This window comes from Echiichthys vipera (genome assembly GCF_963691815.1).
Source record: "Echiichthys vipera genome assembly, chromosome: 13".
Taxonomy (NCBI): Eukaryota; Metazoa; Chordata; class Actinopteri; order Perciformes; family Trachinidae; genus Echiichthys; species Echiichthys vipera.
Genome location: NC_139838.1, coordinates 28,897,137 through 28,915,721, shown reverse-complemented (window position 1 = coordinate 28,915,721; position 18,585 = coordinate 28,897,137). Strand labels below are relative to the sequence as shown.

The window sequence follows — 18,585 nt, the reverse complement described above, 5'->3', positions numbered from 1 at the left end:
TGAGACACTTTTGCACCCGCTCCTAAAATTATCTCCTTCCTCTTCCTGCTGAACGCAGGCTGAGCAGAGCTGAGCGTCATCGCCGTGGCAACGGAGAGAATGACTGTACATCCACAAGAGACTGTGAGATCTAAACTTAACCGCCACTTTAAGTGACTAAACTTAACCGTCCCCTTTAGACTAAACTTAACCGTCTCCTTTAGTCGTCTAAACTTAACCGTCTCCTTTAGGGTTACGGTTAGGGGGGTCGGGGTTGGGGTTGAGGTTAGGGTCGGGGTTGGGGTTGAGGTTAGGGTTGGGGTTAGGGTTGGGGTTGGGGTCGGGGTCGGGGTTAGGGGTCGGGGTTAGGGTTAGGGTTGGGGTTAGGGTTGGGGTTAGGGGTCGGGGTTAGGGTTGGGGTTGGGGTTAGGGTCGGGGTTGGGGTTAGGGTTGGGGTTGGGGTTAGGGTCGGGGTTAGGGGGTTAGGGTTAGGGTTGGGGTTGGGGTTAGGGTTAGGGTTGGGGTCAGGGTTAGGGTCGGGGTTAGGAGGTTAGGGTTGGGGTTAGGGTTAGGGTCGGGGTTAGGGTTAGGGTTGGGGTCAGGGTTAGGGTCGGGGTTAGGAGGTTGGGGTTGGGGTTAGGGTTAGGGTTAGGGCTAAGGGTCGGGGTTGGGGTTAGGGTTGGGGTTGGGGTTGGGGTTAGGGTCGGGGTTAGGGGGTTAGGGTTAGGGTTGGGGTTGGGGTTAGGGTTAGGGTTGGGGTCAGGGTTAGGGTCGGGGTTAGGGGTTAGGGTTTGGGTTAGGGGTTAGGGTTAGGGCTGGGGTTGGGGTTGGGGTTACAGTTGGGGTTGGGGTTACGGTTGGGGTTAGGGTTAGGGTTAGGGTTGGGGTTAGGGTTAGGGTTACAGTTGGGGTTGCAGTTGGGGTTGGGGTTACGGTTGGGGTTAGGGTTAGGGTTACAGTTGGGGTTGGGGTTATGGTTGGGGTTAGGGGTTGGGGTTAGGGTTGGGGTTAGGGTCGGGGTTGGGGTTAGGGGTTGGGGTTGGGGTAAGGGTTGGGATTAGGGTTAGGGTCGGGGTTAGGGTTAGGGTTAGGGTTAGGGTTACAGTTGGGGTTGGGGTTACGGTTGGGGTTAGGGTTAGGGTTACAGTTGGGGTTGGGGTTATGGTTGGGGCTAGGGGTTGGGGTTAGGGTCGGGGTTGGGGTTAGGGTCGGGGTTGGGGTTAGGGGTTGGGGTTAGGGTTGGGGTTAGGGTCGGGGTTACAGTTGGGGTTGGGGTTAGGGTTGGGGTTAGGGTTGGGGTCACACTACCTGGGCCTCGGAGAATGCTTCTTGCTGCCTATACGTCATCACGCCGTAACACGTCACACGCATTGATGACGTCAGAGAAACGACACGTTTCACCGTTTAAAGCTGTTTTTAATCTTTTACAAATCATTTTCATTCTTTAACGACAGAAGCTTTTACTGAGAGCAGCAGGACACGGAGTCACGCTACAGGTCCCGGTCCTGGTCCCGGTCCTGGTCCTGGTCCCGGTCCTGGTCCTGGTCCCGGTCCCTGGTGTTTCCAGCGTCTCTGGGTTTCTCCAGTAAAAAATACACATTGTCGGTCGGTGGGTTCGAACCTGCGGACCGAGAAAAAAGACACGACTCCATCCAGTTTCATCTGCTTCTGATTCAGTGTTTTTGAATTATAACGGTCACCTTTAGAGACTAAACTTAACCTTCACCTTTAGGGACTAAACTGAACGTGTTGTAACCACAGCACGTATAAACTCACCTGTGTGGTCACTGGGGGCGTGGCCTATGAAGGAATATGGCGTCTCTGGAGGAGTATCGGGTCGACTGTCGCTGAGAGGTCGGTGTTTACCGCCCGTGTCCTGCTCCTCGGGGGGGCGGGCGCCGATGGTCGAGTACGTGGAGTCGTTTGGTTGTGACGCACCTTTAAAACGTTTACCAACGAGCGTTAGTCACCAAATCAAACACCAGCAGGAAGTTCAGCTGCTGCGAAAACACGTTTAATCGTTTACCTGGAAAATCTGCCACGTGGTACGAAGCTGTGGGTCCAGCCCAACTTCCTCCACCTACCAAAATAAAAGACGTTAAAGGATCTGTTGTTTCGTAACTTAACCGTCACCTTCTGTCGTCTAAACTTAACCGTCTAAATCTCTAGTCAACTAAACTTAACCGTCTAAATCTCTAGTCGTCTAAACTCAACCGTCACCTTTAGTCGTCTAAACTCAACCGTCACCTTTAGTCGTCTAAACTCAACCGTCACCTTTAGTCGTCTAAACTTAACCGTCTCCTTTAGTCGTCTAAACTTAACCGTCTCCTTTAGTCGTCTAAACTTAACCGTCACCTTTAGTCGTCTAAACTTAACCGTCACCTTTAATCGTCTAAACTTAACCGTCTCCTTTAGTCGTCTAAACTTAACCGTCACTTTTTATTGTCTAAACTTAACCGTCTCCTTTAGTCGTCTAAACTTAACCGTCTCCTTTAGTCGTCTAAACTTAACCGTCACCTTTAATCGTCTAAACTTAACCCTCACCTTTTGTCGTCTAACTTAACCGTCTCCTTTAGTCGTCTAAACTTAACCGTCACCTTTAGTCGTCTTAACTTAACCGTCTCCTTTAGTCGTCCAAACTTAACCGTCACCTTTAGTCTTCTTAACTTAACCGTCTCCTTTAGTCGTCCAAACTTAACCGTCACCTTTAGTCGTCTAAACTTAACCGTCTCCTTTAATCGTCTAAACTTAACCGTCACCTTTAGTCGTCTAAACTTAACCGTCTCCTTAGAAAAGTTCTGACCTTTTGGCTGAAACCTTGATCCGTCCTGTATCTCATCGTAGACGTGGCGTGCGTCTTCACTTCCTGTGATGAACGCCGTTAATGTTAATGTCGCACTGACGTCATTAGTGACTTTTTATGGTTTTCACATTTTATTCACCTCTTTTTTTATTCCGTCTACGAGCAAAGTAGACGACGACGCCGCCGAGGAGGAGGAGGAGGAGGAGGAAGGAGACGATACCGACCACCAGACCTTTAAGATCTGGAAGACAATTCAACACAATTACAAACACTTCATATCATCCTCTCAGGGCGCCCTCCCACTGTGCCTCCGTCCCGTGCCCCGTGCTTTAGGGTCCTTGTCCCCCCCTCCAGGCCCGTTTGTACTCACACTACCTGGGCCTCGGAGAATGCTTCTTGCTGCCTATACGTCATCACGCCGTAACACGTCACACGCATTGATGACGTCATGGCGATGCGTGGCTTTGTTTCCAGATCTTTCCGTAGACCTCTGAGTTTTTGTGCGTCTTGTCGACTGTTTTTGAATCTTTTCATCGACCAAATCTGCAGTAAACACTCCACCTCCGCATCACACCAACGTGAACCTTTCACCGCCATTGTTTTAAATGTCCGCGCATGGTCCCTCCTTTTTTCTACGTCCCAACAGGCGCACAGGAAATGACCTCAGAACCGCCGTAGGCCTCGTGCTCGTACACGTGCGCACGCTCGTGCTCTTACACGTGCAAACGTGCTTTACTAAAGCCCACCTCTCCCAAACGGGCCGTGGACGGCAAGCGTGCCGCTCCTAGACACCGTACGGTTGCACTCACACTGGTCAAAGGAACCAGACTTTAGCCGTGGAACCTGTTTGGGCACGGTACGGAGGCACAGTGGGAGTGGGACCTTAGAGATAGAAAAAGGTGACTCTGTGTGCTTTCAACGGTTTGTTGAACGCAGAGCTCCGTCTGGGAAAATATTGAAAATGGTTCATACAGCTTGGTGACGCCTCATTTGCCCATGAGTAGTTATTTAACCATCATGCAAGAGAGGAGATAGAGAGGCGCCCATAAAACGACCAGGGTTACATCATATATTGACTTAATATGCAGATTGGAACTGTTACGGGGCTAAAGTTACCGCTCAATCGGCGCGAATTGAGCAAAGAGACAACTTTTATTTTGGAAAGTCATATTTTGCTTTAATTGCATTGGCAAGCTTTGGGTTTGGAGGGTCTGTCTTGGTCCACACGACTCTTCAACATTGCCTGGAAGTCTGGGACAGTGCCAAGGGAGTGGCAGACCAGGGTGGTGGTTCCCCTATTTGAAAACGTGACCAGAGGGTAAGAAGGCAAAGCTCTCGATCTATCGGTCAATCTTGGTTCCTACCCTCACCTGTGGTCATGAAAGCTGGTTCAGGACCCAAAGAACCAGGTCCAGGTCCAAGCGTGTGAACTGTGTTTCCTCAGGAGGGGGTCTGGAGTCTCCCTTAGAGAGAGGGGGAGAAGTTCAGCATCCGTGAGGAACTCGGAGTAGAGCCGCTGCTCCTTTGTGTTGAAAGGAGCCAGTTGAGGTGGTTCAGGATCATCTGGTAAGGATGAACCCTGGGCGCCTCCCTAGGGAGGTGTTCCAGGCACGTCCAGCTGGGAGGAGGCCTCGGGGAAGACCCAGGACCAGGTGGAGAGATGAGATCTCCACACTGGCCTGGGAATGCCTCAGGATCCCCCAGTTAGAGCTGGTTAATGTGGCCCGGGAAAGGGAAGTTTGGGGTCCCCTGCTAAAGCTGCTGCTCCTCAGACCTGACCTCAGATAAGAGGCTGAAGATGAGTGAGTGAGTGTTTATTTACTGTAGACCTACCTGGAGATGTTGTTGTTGTTGTCGTTGTTGTTGTTGTTGTTGTTGTTGTTGTTGTTGTTGTTGTTGTCTTCTTACCTTCTGTGTGTAGCAGAGGAATACAAAGTACACAGTAAATATTTAATTGTCTTAACAGTGTTTTCATAACTGGACCCACCGTGTGGATGCTAGTTAACCCCCTCTGGACGTGTTGATGTTAGCATATAGCTAGCTACGTGTAGCAGTGTCTGTAAAATGTTAACACTGCAGTGACGTCTGTTGTTGTAACTGTGATTGTTGTGTTGTGTAGTTTTTGGTTTATATTTATTGTTAAAAGTGTCTGTGGAAGCTGTTGAATTGTGTTGAGTATCGACACGTCTGGCGAGTTTTAGCTAGCATCGACTGGTTGTGTGCTTAATTTCCCACGTCACACTGGTTCAGCTCACTCTTTCTGTTCTGACGTTGTCTCTTTGTTGTAGTCGGAGGAGGGGTCGTTGCCTTCAATGTTGCTGCTGCTGATGTTCGACTTGTTCTGGGTGGGGTTGAGGATGTTGTGGGTGGGGTTGAGGGTGTTGAGGGTGGGGTTGAGGATGTTGTGGGTGGTGCTTTCTGACCTTCAGTGTGAGAAAGAGGATTTAATAAAGGGCGTTTGCATTTGACCACAGAAAAACATTAAACCTAAAAAAGGGAACAGGCGTTGGCGTATTCCGCTCTGCGTCATTTAGCAAAAGTTTTCTCACGTCTTAAAATAGTTGAATGCAGACGATGATGTTTGTTTGACTCAGGGCGCACTCCCACTGTGCCTCTGTACCGTGCCCAAACAGGTTTCACGGCTAAAGTCTGGTTCCTTTGACCAGTGTGAGTGCAACCGTACCGCGTCTAGGAGCGGCACGCTTGCCGTCCACGGCCCGTTTGGGAGAGGTGGGCTTTAGTAAAGCACGTTTGCACGTGTACGAGCACGAGCGTGCGCACGTGTACGAGCACGAGGCCTACGGCGGCTCTGAGGTCATTTCCTGTGCGCCTGTTGGGACATAGAAAAAAGAAGGAGGGACCATGCGCGGACATTTCAAACAATGGCGGTGAAAGGTTCACGTTGGTGTGATGCGGAGGTGGAGTGTTTACTGCAGATTTGGTCGATGAAAAGATTCAAAAACAGTCGACAAGACGCACAAAAACTCCGAGGTCTACGGAAAGATCTGGAAACAAAGCCACGCATCGCCATGACGTCATCAATGCGTGTGACGTGTTACGGCGTGATGACGTATAGGCAGCAAGAAGCATTCTCCGAGGCCCAGGTAGTGTGAGTACAAACGGGCCTGGAGGGGGGGACAAGGACCCTAAAGCACGGGGCACGGGACGGAGGCACAGTGGGAGTTATGTTCTGGTCCTAAAGGTATGGAGGTTGATTTGGATACAACAATTATACTGTGACAAGTTAGTTAACAATCATTTATTCTAGATGTTTCCAATATGAATATGTTGGGAGAGCAAAAACACACAGAACCTACTGTTAGCAACATGCTAGCTTAGCTTAGCTTAGCATAAAGACTGGATACAGTTAGCCTGGCTCTTGTCAAAGGTGTTAATATAAACCTGTTCTGGGATTTGTGATCTTAAACAACACAAAACACATAACTGACACGTTGGGTACGAGTCCCTCATGTACTTCTGCGCATGCGTCGATGTTCCTCACCTGCGATCACGTTCAGATAAACAGGTTTTCCATCATAGTAGTAAAGTCCAGAGTCACTGAGCTGCACATCTGCGATCGTCAAGGACTTGTCCAGGGGTGAAATGTAAAACCCTCTGTGATCTTGTATTTGCTCTGTGCCTTTCTTCCATGTTGCAGTAAATGAGGCTCCAGGAGGGCACGTCAGATCAACGTTGCTCCTCTCTGAAGCGTTTTGTATAATTGTTCCTGTAAATAACAAACATAAAAATCATGTTTTATAATATCAGCCTGTTCTCATTTTGGAAGTCTTTAGCGTCTTTGTATGAAACTCATCAAACTGTAAACTCCTCTGCAGATGATCAGACGCTCAGAAGTTCCAGACGTGATAGTGGAGGTCCACCAACGACGTCCAACTCGAACCAGCGAGTGCTCGGCTCTGGATCGACTGTATTGAAGATGGCGGCTGGGTCCAACTTTATCATTTCACAGGTGAACTGTGCACTGAAATGTGTTTCTGTAGTAACGGAGTCTTGATTCCTATTTGATCAGCGCTGTTTATGTCAGGATCCAGGTCCTGTCGGTCTCTTCCCTCTGTCTGTTTCTCCTGCTTGTGTCGTTCCCTTCGTGTATGTGTGTCGTTGCTGGTCGGCGTGGTCCCGCCCAGCTGTGGCTCACATTCGGAGCCAGACCGTTTTCGCATTTACGTGGTATCGTCTCTCTTGGTTGGCTCCCATTACTCATGCTCGTTTTCTCTATCCGTGTTTCCTTCTTCATCGATAATCGTTTCTTTGTTTTCTTTTGTTTTAGTTTAGTTCACCACCCGTTTTCCCCCGGATCCCCGCGTTTGTTCGTCATCGTCTGCACCCGGACCCCGTCCCTGCTCTCCCAGCTCCCTGGACACTGTTGGTCGTGTGTTTTCGATTCTTCTTACTCTTTGTCTGTGTCTGAATTTGAGTCCCACTCCTCTAAGTTATTCCCCGCACCGCTCACGACAGTTTAGTTTGACTGTTTGATTTGAGTTGCAGTCTGGTTTGTTGCCGTGGACGGACTCATTCGCATAAAGTTGGCGACCCAGCCGTGTCTATTTACGTGGTGAACTGTGTCCATCGGGCAGCGGGCGGCTGGATCTCCTGCTCTTCATAGCAAATAAATCAATCCGTCAACTTTTTATACATCGACTGAATTTGTTAGATCCCGACCAAACCAGGCATTTCCACCAGAAGTGGTCGATGGACGGCTTCTAAGCGCTTCCTAGTCATTTCCTACAGAGAGGGATCATGGTGGGATCATTACGGTGAGTTTGGAGGGGAGTCGCGATGCATGAAGTTGACTGAACCTCAACTTTATGGAAATGAATCCCTCCAGCACAAAGTGACCGGCTCAGGAAACTTCAACCAAGCTGTCAAACCAGGTTATTGGCTTTGTTTATTTCTCACCTCAAATGTTTTCAGAAATCGATTTTGCTTGTTCAGACGGAATAACAGAAAGTTCATGAGCAGGCCGCCATATTGTTCCCGGTTTGGAACAGCGAGCAGTTCATATCGGGATACACTCAGGTGCCTTCCATGGTAGGGTACCCCATGGTCGACGCCACTGGTGGAAACCATGGACATAGGAAAAAGAACGGACAGCGGACCTACAAATGGCGCCCATTCATTCCTACGGAAAGCTGCTGAGTGGTGCAGTCTCCCTTCAGGCTGCCGCCATTTTTTGTTCTCGTGAATGCGGGAGGACTTACTGGATGTAGAAATCTCTGCATTCGCGACGACCATGCCCGAGCACCAAGAACCAAACCTTGTTGCCTGAGTCCCTGAGTTCCCCCGCGTGCCTTGCCGGCCGCTTGTTGCTTTTACTTGTGGAGCCCCGTTGTTAAAATAAACATTGTTGACGCACCTGTCTCGCCTGCCTGCCTCTGCTCTAGGACCCAGCTGTCAGGAGGCCCGTCACAGGTTTGTTTGAATTCACAACATTAACCACGTGTTCGTCGTGGTTAAAACAGCCGCAGTCGCTGGAAGGTCTAAGAGCGTTGGTGTCAAAGTCCTGAGAAAACGTCCATACACGGGAGACGTGCACAGGAATAAGCAAACGCATTAAAAAGTCATTTACACGGACAAAACGAGACACATTCAAAAGTCTCCAGGATGAAGTTTCTTGTAACTCTGAGGAGTTCAGTTTGAAGTCTAAATGTCCTGAGACGAGATCAGAGAGCGGAGACACTTCTGACACTTTTCATATGTTCAGTAAAGCGCAGGTGATATGATCTAAATATAAAAGTACTCATTTAAAACAGAAACACAGAAATGCAGAAGTACACTTTAAATAAAGCTTCAGCAACAGGAAGTAAACATGAAGCATCATCCTCCTGTTCCTGCCCGACGACTGTGGCATGAGCTTAAACTCTGAGTCTTCAGGACACGGATGATCTGATCGTACACGTCGGTGATGGATCATAATTCTGATTTGAACTGAGCTCCTGCAGCTCTTCGATCAGAGTTCAGGAAAAACGAAACCTTAATCTCAAAGACGTGATTCTGAACCAGGAAGAAAACGGACTGACTGCACTGAAGACACAGAGACGCAAAACAACTACAAAGAGACAAAACAACTACAAAGAGACAAAACAACTACAAAGAGATGCAAAACAACTACAAAGAGACACTAAACAACTACAAAGAGACGCAAAACAACCACAAAGAGACACTAAACAACTACAAAGAGACGCAAAACGACACAAAGAGACACAAAACAACTACAAAGAGACGCAAAAATACCTCAAAGAGACGCAAACAACTACAAAGAGATGCAAAACAACTACAAAGAGACGCAAATAACTACAAAGAGATGCAAAACAACTACAACGAGATGCAAAACAACTACAAAGAGACACAAAACAACTACAAAGAGACACTAAACAACTACAAAGAGACGCAAAACGACACAAAGAGACACAAAACAACTACAAAGAGACGCAAAAATACCTCAAAGAGACGCAAACAACTACAAAGAGATGCAAAACAACATCAAAGAGACGCAAACAACTACAAAGAGATGCAAAACAACTACAACGAGATGCAAAACAACTACAAAGAGACACAAAACAACTACAAAGAGACACAAAACAACTACAAAAAGATGCAAAACAACTACAAAGAGACACAAAACAACTACAAAGAGATGCAAAACAACTACAAAGAGACACAAAACAACTACAAAGAGATGCAAAACAACTACAAAAAGACACAAAACAACTACAAAGAGATGCAAAACAACTACAAAGAGACGCAAAAATACCTCAAAGAGACGCAAAACAACTACAAAGAGATGCAAAACAACCACAAAGAGACGCAAAACAACTACAAAGAGACACAAAACAACTACAAAGAGATGCAAAACAACTACAAAGAGACACAAAACAACTACAAAGAGATGCAAAACAACTACAAAGAGATGCAAAACAACTACAAAAAGACACAAAACAACTACAAAGAGATGCAAAACAACTACAAAGAGACGCAAAAATACCTCAAAGAGACGCAAAACAACTACAAAGAGATGCAAAACAACCACAAAGAGACGCAAAACAACTACAAAGAGATGCAAAACAACTACAAAGAGACACAAAACAACTACAAAAAGACACAAAACAACTACAAAGAGATGCAAAACAACTACAAAGAGACACAAAAATACCTCAAAGAGACGCAAAACAACTACAAAGAGATGCAAAACAACCACAAAGAGACGCAAAACAACTACAAAGAGATGCAAAACAACTACAAAGAGACACAAAACAACTACAAAGATACGCAAACAACTACAAAGAGACGCAAAACAATTACAAAGAGACACAAAACAACTACAAAGACACGCAAAACAACTACAAAGACACAAAATAACTACAAAGACACAAAACAACTACAAAGACACGCAAAACAACCACAAAGACACAAAACAACTACAAAGAGATGCAAAACAACTACAAAGAGACGCAAAACAACTACAAAGAGAAGCAAAACAACTACAAAGAGAAGCAAAACAACCACAAAGACACAAAACAACTACAAAGAGACACAAAACAACTACAAAGAGACGCAAAACAACTACAAAGAGATGCAAAACAACTACAAAGAGACGCAAAACAACTACAAAAAGACGCAAAACAACTACAAAGAGATGCAAAACAACTACAAAGAGACGCAAAACAACTACAAAGAGATGCAAAACAACTACAAAGAGACACAAAACAACTACAATGAGACGCAAAACAACTACAAAGAGACACAAAAAACTACAAAGAGACACAAAACAACTACAAAGAGACAAAACAACTACAAAGAGACAAAACAACTACACAGACGTTACCTGGTGGGACCACCGTCAGCTCCGCGGCTGCTTCGCGATTACAAAAGTATCGTCCACCGTCCGAGAAGTTCACTCTGAGAACGTAGAGCGACTTAAATCCGTCTTGCAGCAAACTGTAACGTTTGAACGGGTCGTTGTATCTCGTGAGCCCGTCCCCGTCTGCCGTCAGTAAGTCAACCCTGCGTCCGTGAGTCTCTCTGCTCCACGTCACTTTACCCTGCGTGGACCGAGGACACGGAAAAGAGGCCGCACTCTTCTCTTCAACGATTTTACGGATGATTTCTGCAAAAGACACAAAGTGTGAAATGAACAAGCGTCTGTTCTCAGTCTGTCCCAAAGAACTCAGAGGTTGTTTCCTGTCGGGGTCACATTTAACTGTTGAATGTGAACTTGAACCCGGTGTTCAACCGTCACCTTCAGTCGTCTAACCTTAACCCTCTCCTTCAGTCGTCTAAACTTAACCGTCTCCTTTAGTCGTCTAACCTTAACCGTCTCCTTTAGTCGTCTAAACTTAACCGTCTCCTTAAGTCGTCTAAACTTAACCGTCTCCTTTAGTCGTCTAAACTTAACCGTCACCTTTAGTCGTCTAAACTTAACCGTCTCCTTTAGTCGTCTAAACTTAACCGTCTCCTTTAGTCGTCTAAACTTAACCGTCTCCTTTAGTCGTCTAAACTTAACCGTCACCTTTAGTCGTCTAAACTTAACCGTCACCTTTAGTCGTCTAAACTCAACCGTCTCCTTTAGTCGTCTAAACTTAACCGTCTCCTTCAGTCGTCTAAACTTAACCGTCTCCTTTAGTGGTCTAAACTTAACCGTCACCTTTAGTTGTCTAAACTTAACCGTCTCCTTTAGTCGTCTAAACTTAACCGTCTCCTTCAGTCGTCTAAACTTAACCGTCTCCTTTAGTGGTCTAAACTTAACCGTCACCTTTAGTTGTCTAAACTTAACGGTCTCTTTTAGAAATAAAAATGTGTAAACGCCACTTTAAAGGCTGCACAGACAGAAGTGAGTGCGAGGTCCTTACCTGCGGTGGCGTTGGAGCCCAGCACTAAAGCGAGCAGGCAGACGTTCAGCCTCATCCTCTCACACTGAGGCGACTGCACACGACCACAGTTTCACTCTGACGTGAGAACAGGAACTCAGCCGTCTGCGTGCACACGCATGTTCCTCTAATGACCCGTAACGCCGACTCATGGTCGAGTCTTTGTCTTTGAGTTCATGGAACTGAGGTTTGATCTGAACAAGTCACTCACAACGAACACAGACCCAGACCTTTAGTTTAGTTCTGAACTTAACCGTCACCTTTAGTCGTCTAAACTCAACCGTCTCTTTGTGACCCTCATGGATTAATGAAGTTATTGTTGAACCCAAAAAGTGTTTTGCGTGACTCTACGGACGTTCAGTCGATCGTCATCTACCTACAAAAGGTAGAGATCGACCGACCTCACAGGAAGCTGAAGAGTAGAAAACCAGAACCATGAGTCTGAAGGACAAAGGAAACCTCAGGGTTTGAAAACAGCAGCAGCAGCAGCAGCAGCTAACCACACACACACACACACACACACACACAAACACACACACACACAAACACACGCACACACACACACACACACACACACACACACACACACACACACGCCCCTCTTACAGCGGTGAGCTGACGGGAAACTTAAGCAACAAGAGATCAGAGCAGTAAAACACACGTTCACACTCCACAAGCTTTTTATTCAACACTGAAAAAAGGGCGAGAAAAGTTCGTCTGTGAAGCAAAACTGAGCGATACAGCGAGAGGTGCGCGTGTTCAAGTGCCGGACCACAGACCAAACGGCAGTGTTACCGTTACAAACATCGGATTTATTCATTCATTACGACACTGATTTCAAAATGAAGCTACAAACAACTACAAAGAGACGCAAAACAACTACAAAGAGACACAAAACAACTACAGAGAGAAGAAAAACAACTACAAAGAGACACAAAACAACAACAAAGAGAAGCAAAACAACTACAAAGAGACACAAAACAACTACAAAGAGACGCAAAACAACTACAAAGAGACGCAAAACAACTACAAAGTGAAGCAAAACAACTACAAAGAGACGCAAACAACTACAAAGAGAAGAAAAACAACTACAAAGAGAAGCAAAACAACTACAAAGAGAAGAAAAACAACTACAAAGAGACACAAAACAACTACAAAGAGACACAAAACAACTACAAAGAGACACAAAACAACTACAAACAGACGCAAAACAACTACAAAGAGACACAAAACAACTACAAAGAGACACGTAACAACTACAAAGAGACGCAAAACAACTACAAAGAGATGCAAAACAACTAAAAAGAGACGCAAAACAACATCAAAGAGACACAAAACAACTACAAAAAGACACAAAACAACTACAAAGAGACACGTAACAACTACAAAGAGACGCAAAACAACTACAAAGAGATGCAAAACAACTAAAAAGAGACGCAAAACAACATCAAAGAGACGAAAAACAACTACAAAGAGAAGCAAAACAACTACAAAGAGAAGAAAAACAACTACAAAGAGACACAAAACAACTACAAAGAGACACAAAACAACTACAAAGAGACACAAAACAACTACAAACAGACGCAAAACAACTACAAAGAGACACAAAACAACTACAAAGAGACACGTAACAACTACAAAGAGACGCAAAACAACTACAAAGAGACACAAAACAACTACAAAGAGAAGCAAAACAACTACAAAGAGACACAAAACAACTACAAAAAGACACAAAACAACTACAAAGAGACACGTAACAACTACAAAGAGACGCAAAACAACTACAAAGAGATGCAAAACAACTAAAAAGAGACGCAAAACAACATCAAAGAGACTTAAAACAACTACATAGAGACACAAAACAACTACAAAGAGAAGCAAAACAACTACAAAGAGACACAAAACAACTACAAAGAGACGCAGAAGTCGTGCTGAGGGTGGTAGTTTGAGAAGTGTGTGAGTGGGAGGAGCAGTGGCAGGAGCTTCCGCAGGACGCCCGTTTACTGGGGGACTGGATGAGTACGTACGCCGATGACAGCACTGTTTTCACTGCTGCTGTTTCTGCTCCGCGGAGGATCAGAGATCACTGTCTGTGTCTGCGTGCATCTGCGTGCATCTGCGTGCGTCTGCGTGCGTCTGCGTGCGTCTGCGTGCGTCTGCGTGCGTCTGCGTGCGTCTGCGTGCGTCGCTTCGATCAGTCGAGCTGCAGGAGAGAGGAGAGAAAACATGGAGATGATGGAAATGTTTCTATTTCACTTCAATTCACAGTTAAAACGGTTAAAAGGGCGACACGGCGATGTGGTGTTCAGCACTGTCGCCTCACAGCGAGAGGGTTCCAGGTTTGAATCCCGGCTTGGGCCCTTCTGTGTGGAGTTTGCATGTTGTCCCCGTGTCTGCGTGGGTTTTCTCCGGGTTCTCCGGTTTCCTCCCACAGTCCAAAGACGTGCAGGTGTTTGGTTCATTGATGACTCTAAATCACCCGTAGGTGTGAATGGTTGTCTGTCTCTGTTCGTCTCTATGTGTCCTGTGATAGACTGGCGTCCTGTCCAGGGTGGACCCCGCCTCACGCCCGATGTCAGCTGGGATCGGCTCCAGCCCCCCACGACCCCGGCAGGGACAAGAGGCTGAAGATGAATGAATGAATGAATGAATAACAGCTTTATGATGTCTGAGTGAACGTTGGAAGAACATCAGTTTATGGTACAGATCTAAAAGCAGCAGCGCCATCTTGTGGCCGTTCCTGGAGATTGAAACCTTTATTTAAACAGAACATTAAGTGCGAGCTCTCTTTTACGAGCACACCTTACGAGGTACAAACACAGAGTGCTTGTTTATGATGTCAAGTTCTTTCTGAGTCTCATCTCATCTCATCTTCAGCCTCTTATCCGGGGTCAGGTCTCGGGCGCAGCAGCTCCAGCAGGGGACCCCAAACTTCCCTTTCCCGGGCCACATTAACCAGCTCTAACTGGGGGATCCTGAGGCGTTCCCAGGCCAGTGTGGAGATCTAATCTCTCCACCTGGTCCTGGGTCTTCCCCGAGGCCTCCTCCCAGCTGGACGTGCCTGGAACACCTCCCTAGGGAGGGGCCCAGGGTTCATCCAGACCAGATGATCCTGAACCACCTCAACTGGCTCCTTTCAACGCAAAGGAGCAGCGGCTCTACTCCGAGTTCCTCCCGGATGCTGAACTTCTCCCCCTCTCTCTAAGGGAGACTCCAGACCCCCTCCTGAGGAAACACATTTCACACGCTTGGACCTGGACCTGGTTCTTTGGGTCCTGACCCAGCTTTCATGACCACAGGTGAGGGTAGGAACCAGGTTGATGGTTGGTGTTTACAGAGCTGCTGTGGGAGAGTCTCAGGTCACACTCACTCTCACCTTTTCTCCGGGTGGCGACAACGACGCTGATCATGACGGTTAAATAGAGAAACACAGTCACCGTCCGAACGCCCATCTGCAGCAGATAAGGAGACGCTGGAAGACAAGAACCATTCAGAATCACACGTCTCGTTATTACAGACCATCGTGTTTACATCGGACAGAACTGAGTCACTCTGAGGAACGTTCGACTCATTCATCATTAAACGACTCCTTAGTTTCTGGACTGCAGTGTCTGTACCTCCTGTTTCTGCCACAGTGGTTGTTGTTGTTGTTGTTGTTGTTGTTGTTGTTGTTGTTGTTGGTGTCTTCTCACCCTCTGTGTCGAATGGTGGAACTATGATTTGCAAAGCAGATGGAAAAGATTTCTCAATACGGGAAAATATATATTTTCAATTAGAGATCTCAGGAGAAAAGTATCAAACTTTACAACTACAAAGAGACGCAAAACAACTACAAAGAGATGCAAAACAACTACAAAGAGACGCTAAACAACTACAAAGAGATGCTAAACAACTACAAAGACACAAAACAACTACAAAGAGACACAAAACAACTACAAAGAGATGCAAAACAACTACAAAGAGACACAAAACAACTACAAAGAGATGCAAATGACTACAAAGAGACGCAAAACAACGACAAAGAGACACAAAACAACTACAAAGAGACACAAAACAACTACAAAGAGATACAAAACAACCACAAAGAGACGCAAAACAACTACAAAGAGACACAAAACAACTACAAAGAGACGCTAAACAACTACAAAGAGATGCAAAACAACCACAAAGAGACGCAAAACAACTACAAAGAGACACAAAACAACTACAAAGAGACGCTAAACAACTACAAAGAGATGCAAAACAACAACAAAGAGGCGCAAAACCACTACAGAGAGACACAAAACAACTACAAAGAGATACAAAACAACCACAAAGAGACGCAAAACAACTACAAAGAGACACAAAACAACTACAAAGAGACGCTAAACAACTACAAAGAGAGGCAAAACAACTACAAAGAGACACAAAACAACTACAAAGAGACGCAAAACAACCACAAAGAGACGCAAAGCAACCACAAAGACACAAGAAATGACAAAAAGACACAAAACAACTACAAAGAGAGACTAAACAACTACAAAGAGACACAAAACAACCACAAAGAGACACAAAACAACTACAAAGAGACGCAAAACAACCACAAAGAGACGCAAAGCAACCACAAAGACACAAGAAATGACAAAAAGACACAAAACAACTACAAAGAGAGACAAAACAACCACAAAGAGACGCAAAACAACCACAAAGACACAAAAAATGACAAAAAGACACAAAACAACTACAAAGAGAGACTAAACAACTACAAAGAGACACAAAACAACTACAAAGAGACACAAAACACCGACAGAGACGCGGAGAGTGGATTCTTGATATTTAAAAGAGGAAAACAAAGCAAAGAGAAAGCAGAACATGTTATTGTGACCTGTCACCGGGACGACCGTCAGCTCCACCGCTGCTTCGTCGTTACAGAAGTATCTTCCAGAGTCGGAGATGGAAACTCTCCCGATGTAAAGCAGCGTTTCTGCAAATGCAGTGTAGCGTTTCTCCGGGTCGTTGTGTCGCACGTCTTCGGCACCAGCGACCGTAAGTATGACGACTCTGTTTCCGTGACTCTCTCTGCTCCACGTCACTTCACCCTCCACAGAATCAGGACAGCGTAGAAAGACAAACCCACCGTCTGCGATGGTTCTTTGAACCATTGCTGCAAAAGACACAAAATTTGGAACAAATAAGAACATTAATTAAGTTGTTCAGTTGTTTGTGCTGAAAGGTCGTTATTTAACGGGTCAGTTTACAGCGGGAAATGCGACATTAGATGAGAAACAACTTCAAAGAGACGCAAAACAACTACAAAGAGACACAAAATATCGACAAAGAGATGCAAAACAGCTACAAAGAGACACATAACAACTACAAAGAGATGCAAAACAACTACAAAGAGACACAAAACAACGACACAGAGATACAAAACAACTACAAAGAGACACATAACAACTACAAAGAGATGCAAAACAGCTACAAAGAGACACAAAACAACTACAAAGAGATGCAAAACAACTACAAAGAGACACAAAACAACGACAAAGAGACACAAAACAACTACAAAGAGACGCAAAACAACTACAAAGAAACGCAAAATATCGACAAAGAGATGCAAAACAGCTACAAAGAGACACATAACAACTACAAAGAGATGCAAAACAACTACAAAGAGACACAAAACAACGACACAGAGATACAAAACAACTACAAAGAGACACAAAACAACTACAAAGAGACGCAAAACAACAACGAAGAGACGCAAAACAACCACAAAAAGACGCAAAACAACGACACAGAGATACAAAACAACTACAAAGAGACACAAAACAACTACAAAGAGATGCAAAACAACTACAAAGAGACGCAAAACAACTACAAAGAGACGCAAAACAACGACACAGAGATACAAAACAACTACAAAGAGACACAAAACAACTACAAAGAGATGCAAAACAACTACAAAGAGACGCAAAACAACTACAAAGAGACGCAAAACAACTACAAAGAGACACAAAACAACCACAAAAACACACAAAACAACGTCAAAGAGACGCAAAACAACGACACAGAGACGCAAAACAACTACAAAGAGACGCAAAACATCGACAAATAGATGCAAAACCGCTACAAAGAGACACAAAACAACTACAACAAGATGCAAAACGACTACAAAGAGACACAAAACAACTACAAAGAGACGCAAAACAACGACAAAGAGACGCAAAACAACGACGAAGAGATGCAAAACAACTACAGAGAGACGCAAAACAACTACAAAGAGACGAAAACAACTACAAAGAGATGCAAACGATAAGAAACGTGTTTTATCAGGTAAAGACAAACTTAATAATGAGAAACGTTACCTGCAGTGAGGTTCGAGCCCAGAGTGAAGACTAACAGGCAGCTGAAGACGTTCGCCCTCATCTTCGCACTGACCGAATGATTCAGTTCAGAATAAATCGTGTTTCTAGGTCGAGGACAGGAACTGTGTAGGTACCTCGGTGTCTCTTTGTGGTCGGCGAGCACGGGGATTTCTCTTTTGGTGTGTTTTATGCATCTGACACCAAAAAAACGTTGTGTTTGTGCTGAAAGGTCGTTATTTAACGGGTCAGTTTCCAGCGGGAAATGTGACGTTAGATGCAAAACAACGACAAAGAGACGCAAAACAACTACAAAGAGACACAAAACAACTACGAAGAGACACAAAACAACTACATAGAGACGCAACACACCTACAAAGAGACACAAAACAACTACAAAGAGATGCAAAACAACTACAAAGAGACGCAAAACAACTACAAAGAGACGCAAAACAACTACGAAGAGACGCAAAACAACTACGAAGAGACACAAAACAACTACATAGAGACGCAACACACCTACAAAGAGACACAAAACAACTACAAAGAAATGCAATACAACTACAAAGAGACG

At 45.3% G+C, this 18,585-nt stretch overlaps 1 protein-coding gene across 1 annotated transcript; it reads right to left on the bottom strand.

Moving 5' to 3' along the window:
• Positions 1-1,469: 1,469 nt before the first annotated feature.
• LOC310955422 (uncharacterized protein) lies at positions 1,470-18,075 on the bottom strand (the record flags this gene model as incomplete). The annotated part of the gene is made up of 13 exons (XM_083925240.1): positions 1,470-1,600; positions 1,756-1,917; positions 2,006-2,059; positions 2,783-2,845; positions 2,922-3,023; positions 4,616-4,693; positions 5,038-5,205; positions 6,285-6,509; positions 10,626-10,907; positions 11,650-11,722; positions 15,003-15,139; positions 16,532-16,810; positions 18,015-18,075. The coding sequence occupies 13 exons, from the start codon at positions 18,073-18,075 to the stop codon at positions 1,470-1,472; spliced, it is 1,815 nt and encodes a 604-aa protein (XP_083781366.1).
• Positions 18,076-18,585: the final 510 nt, after the last annotated feature.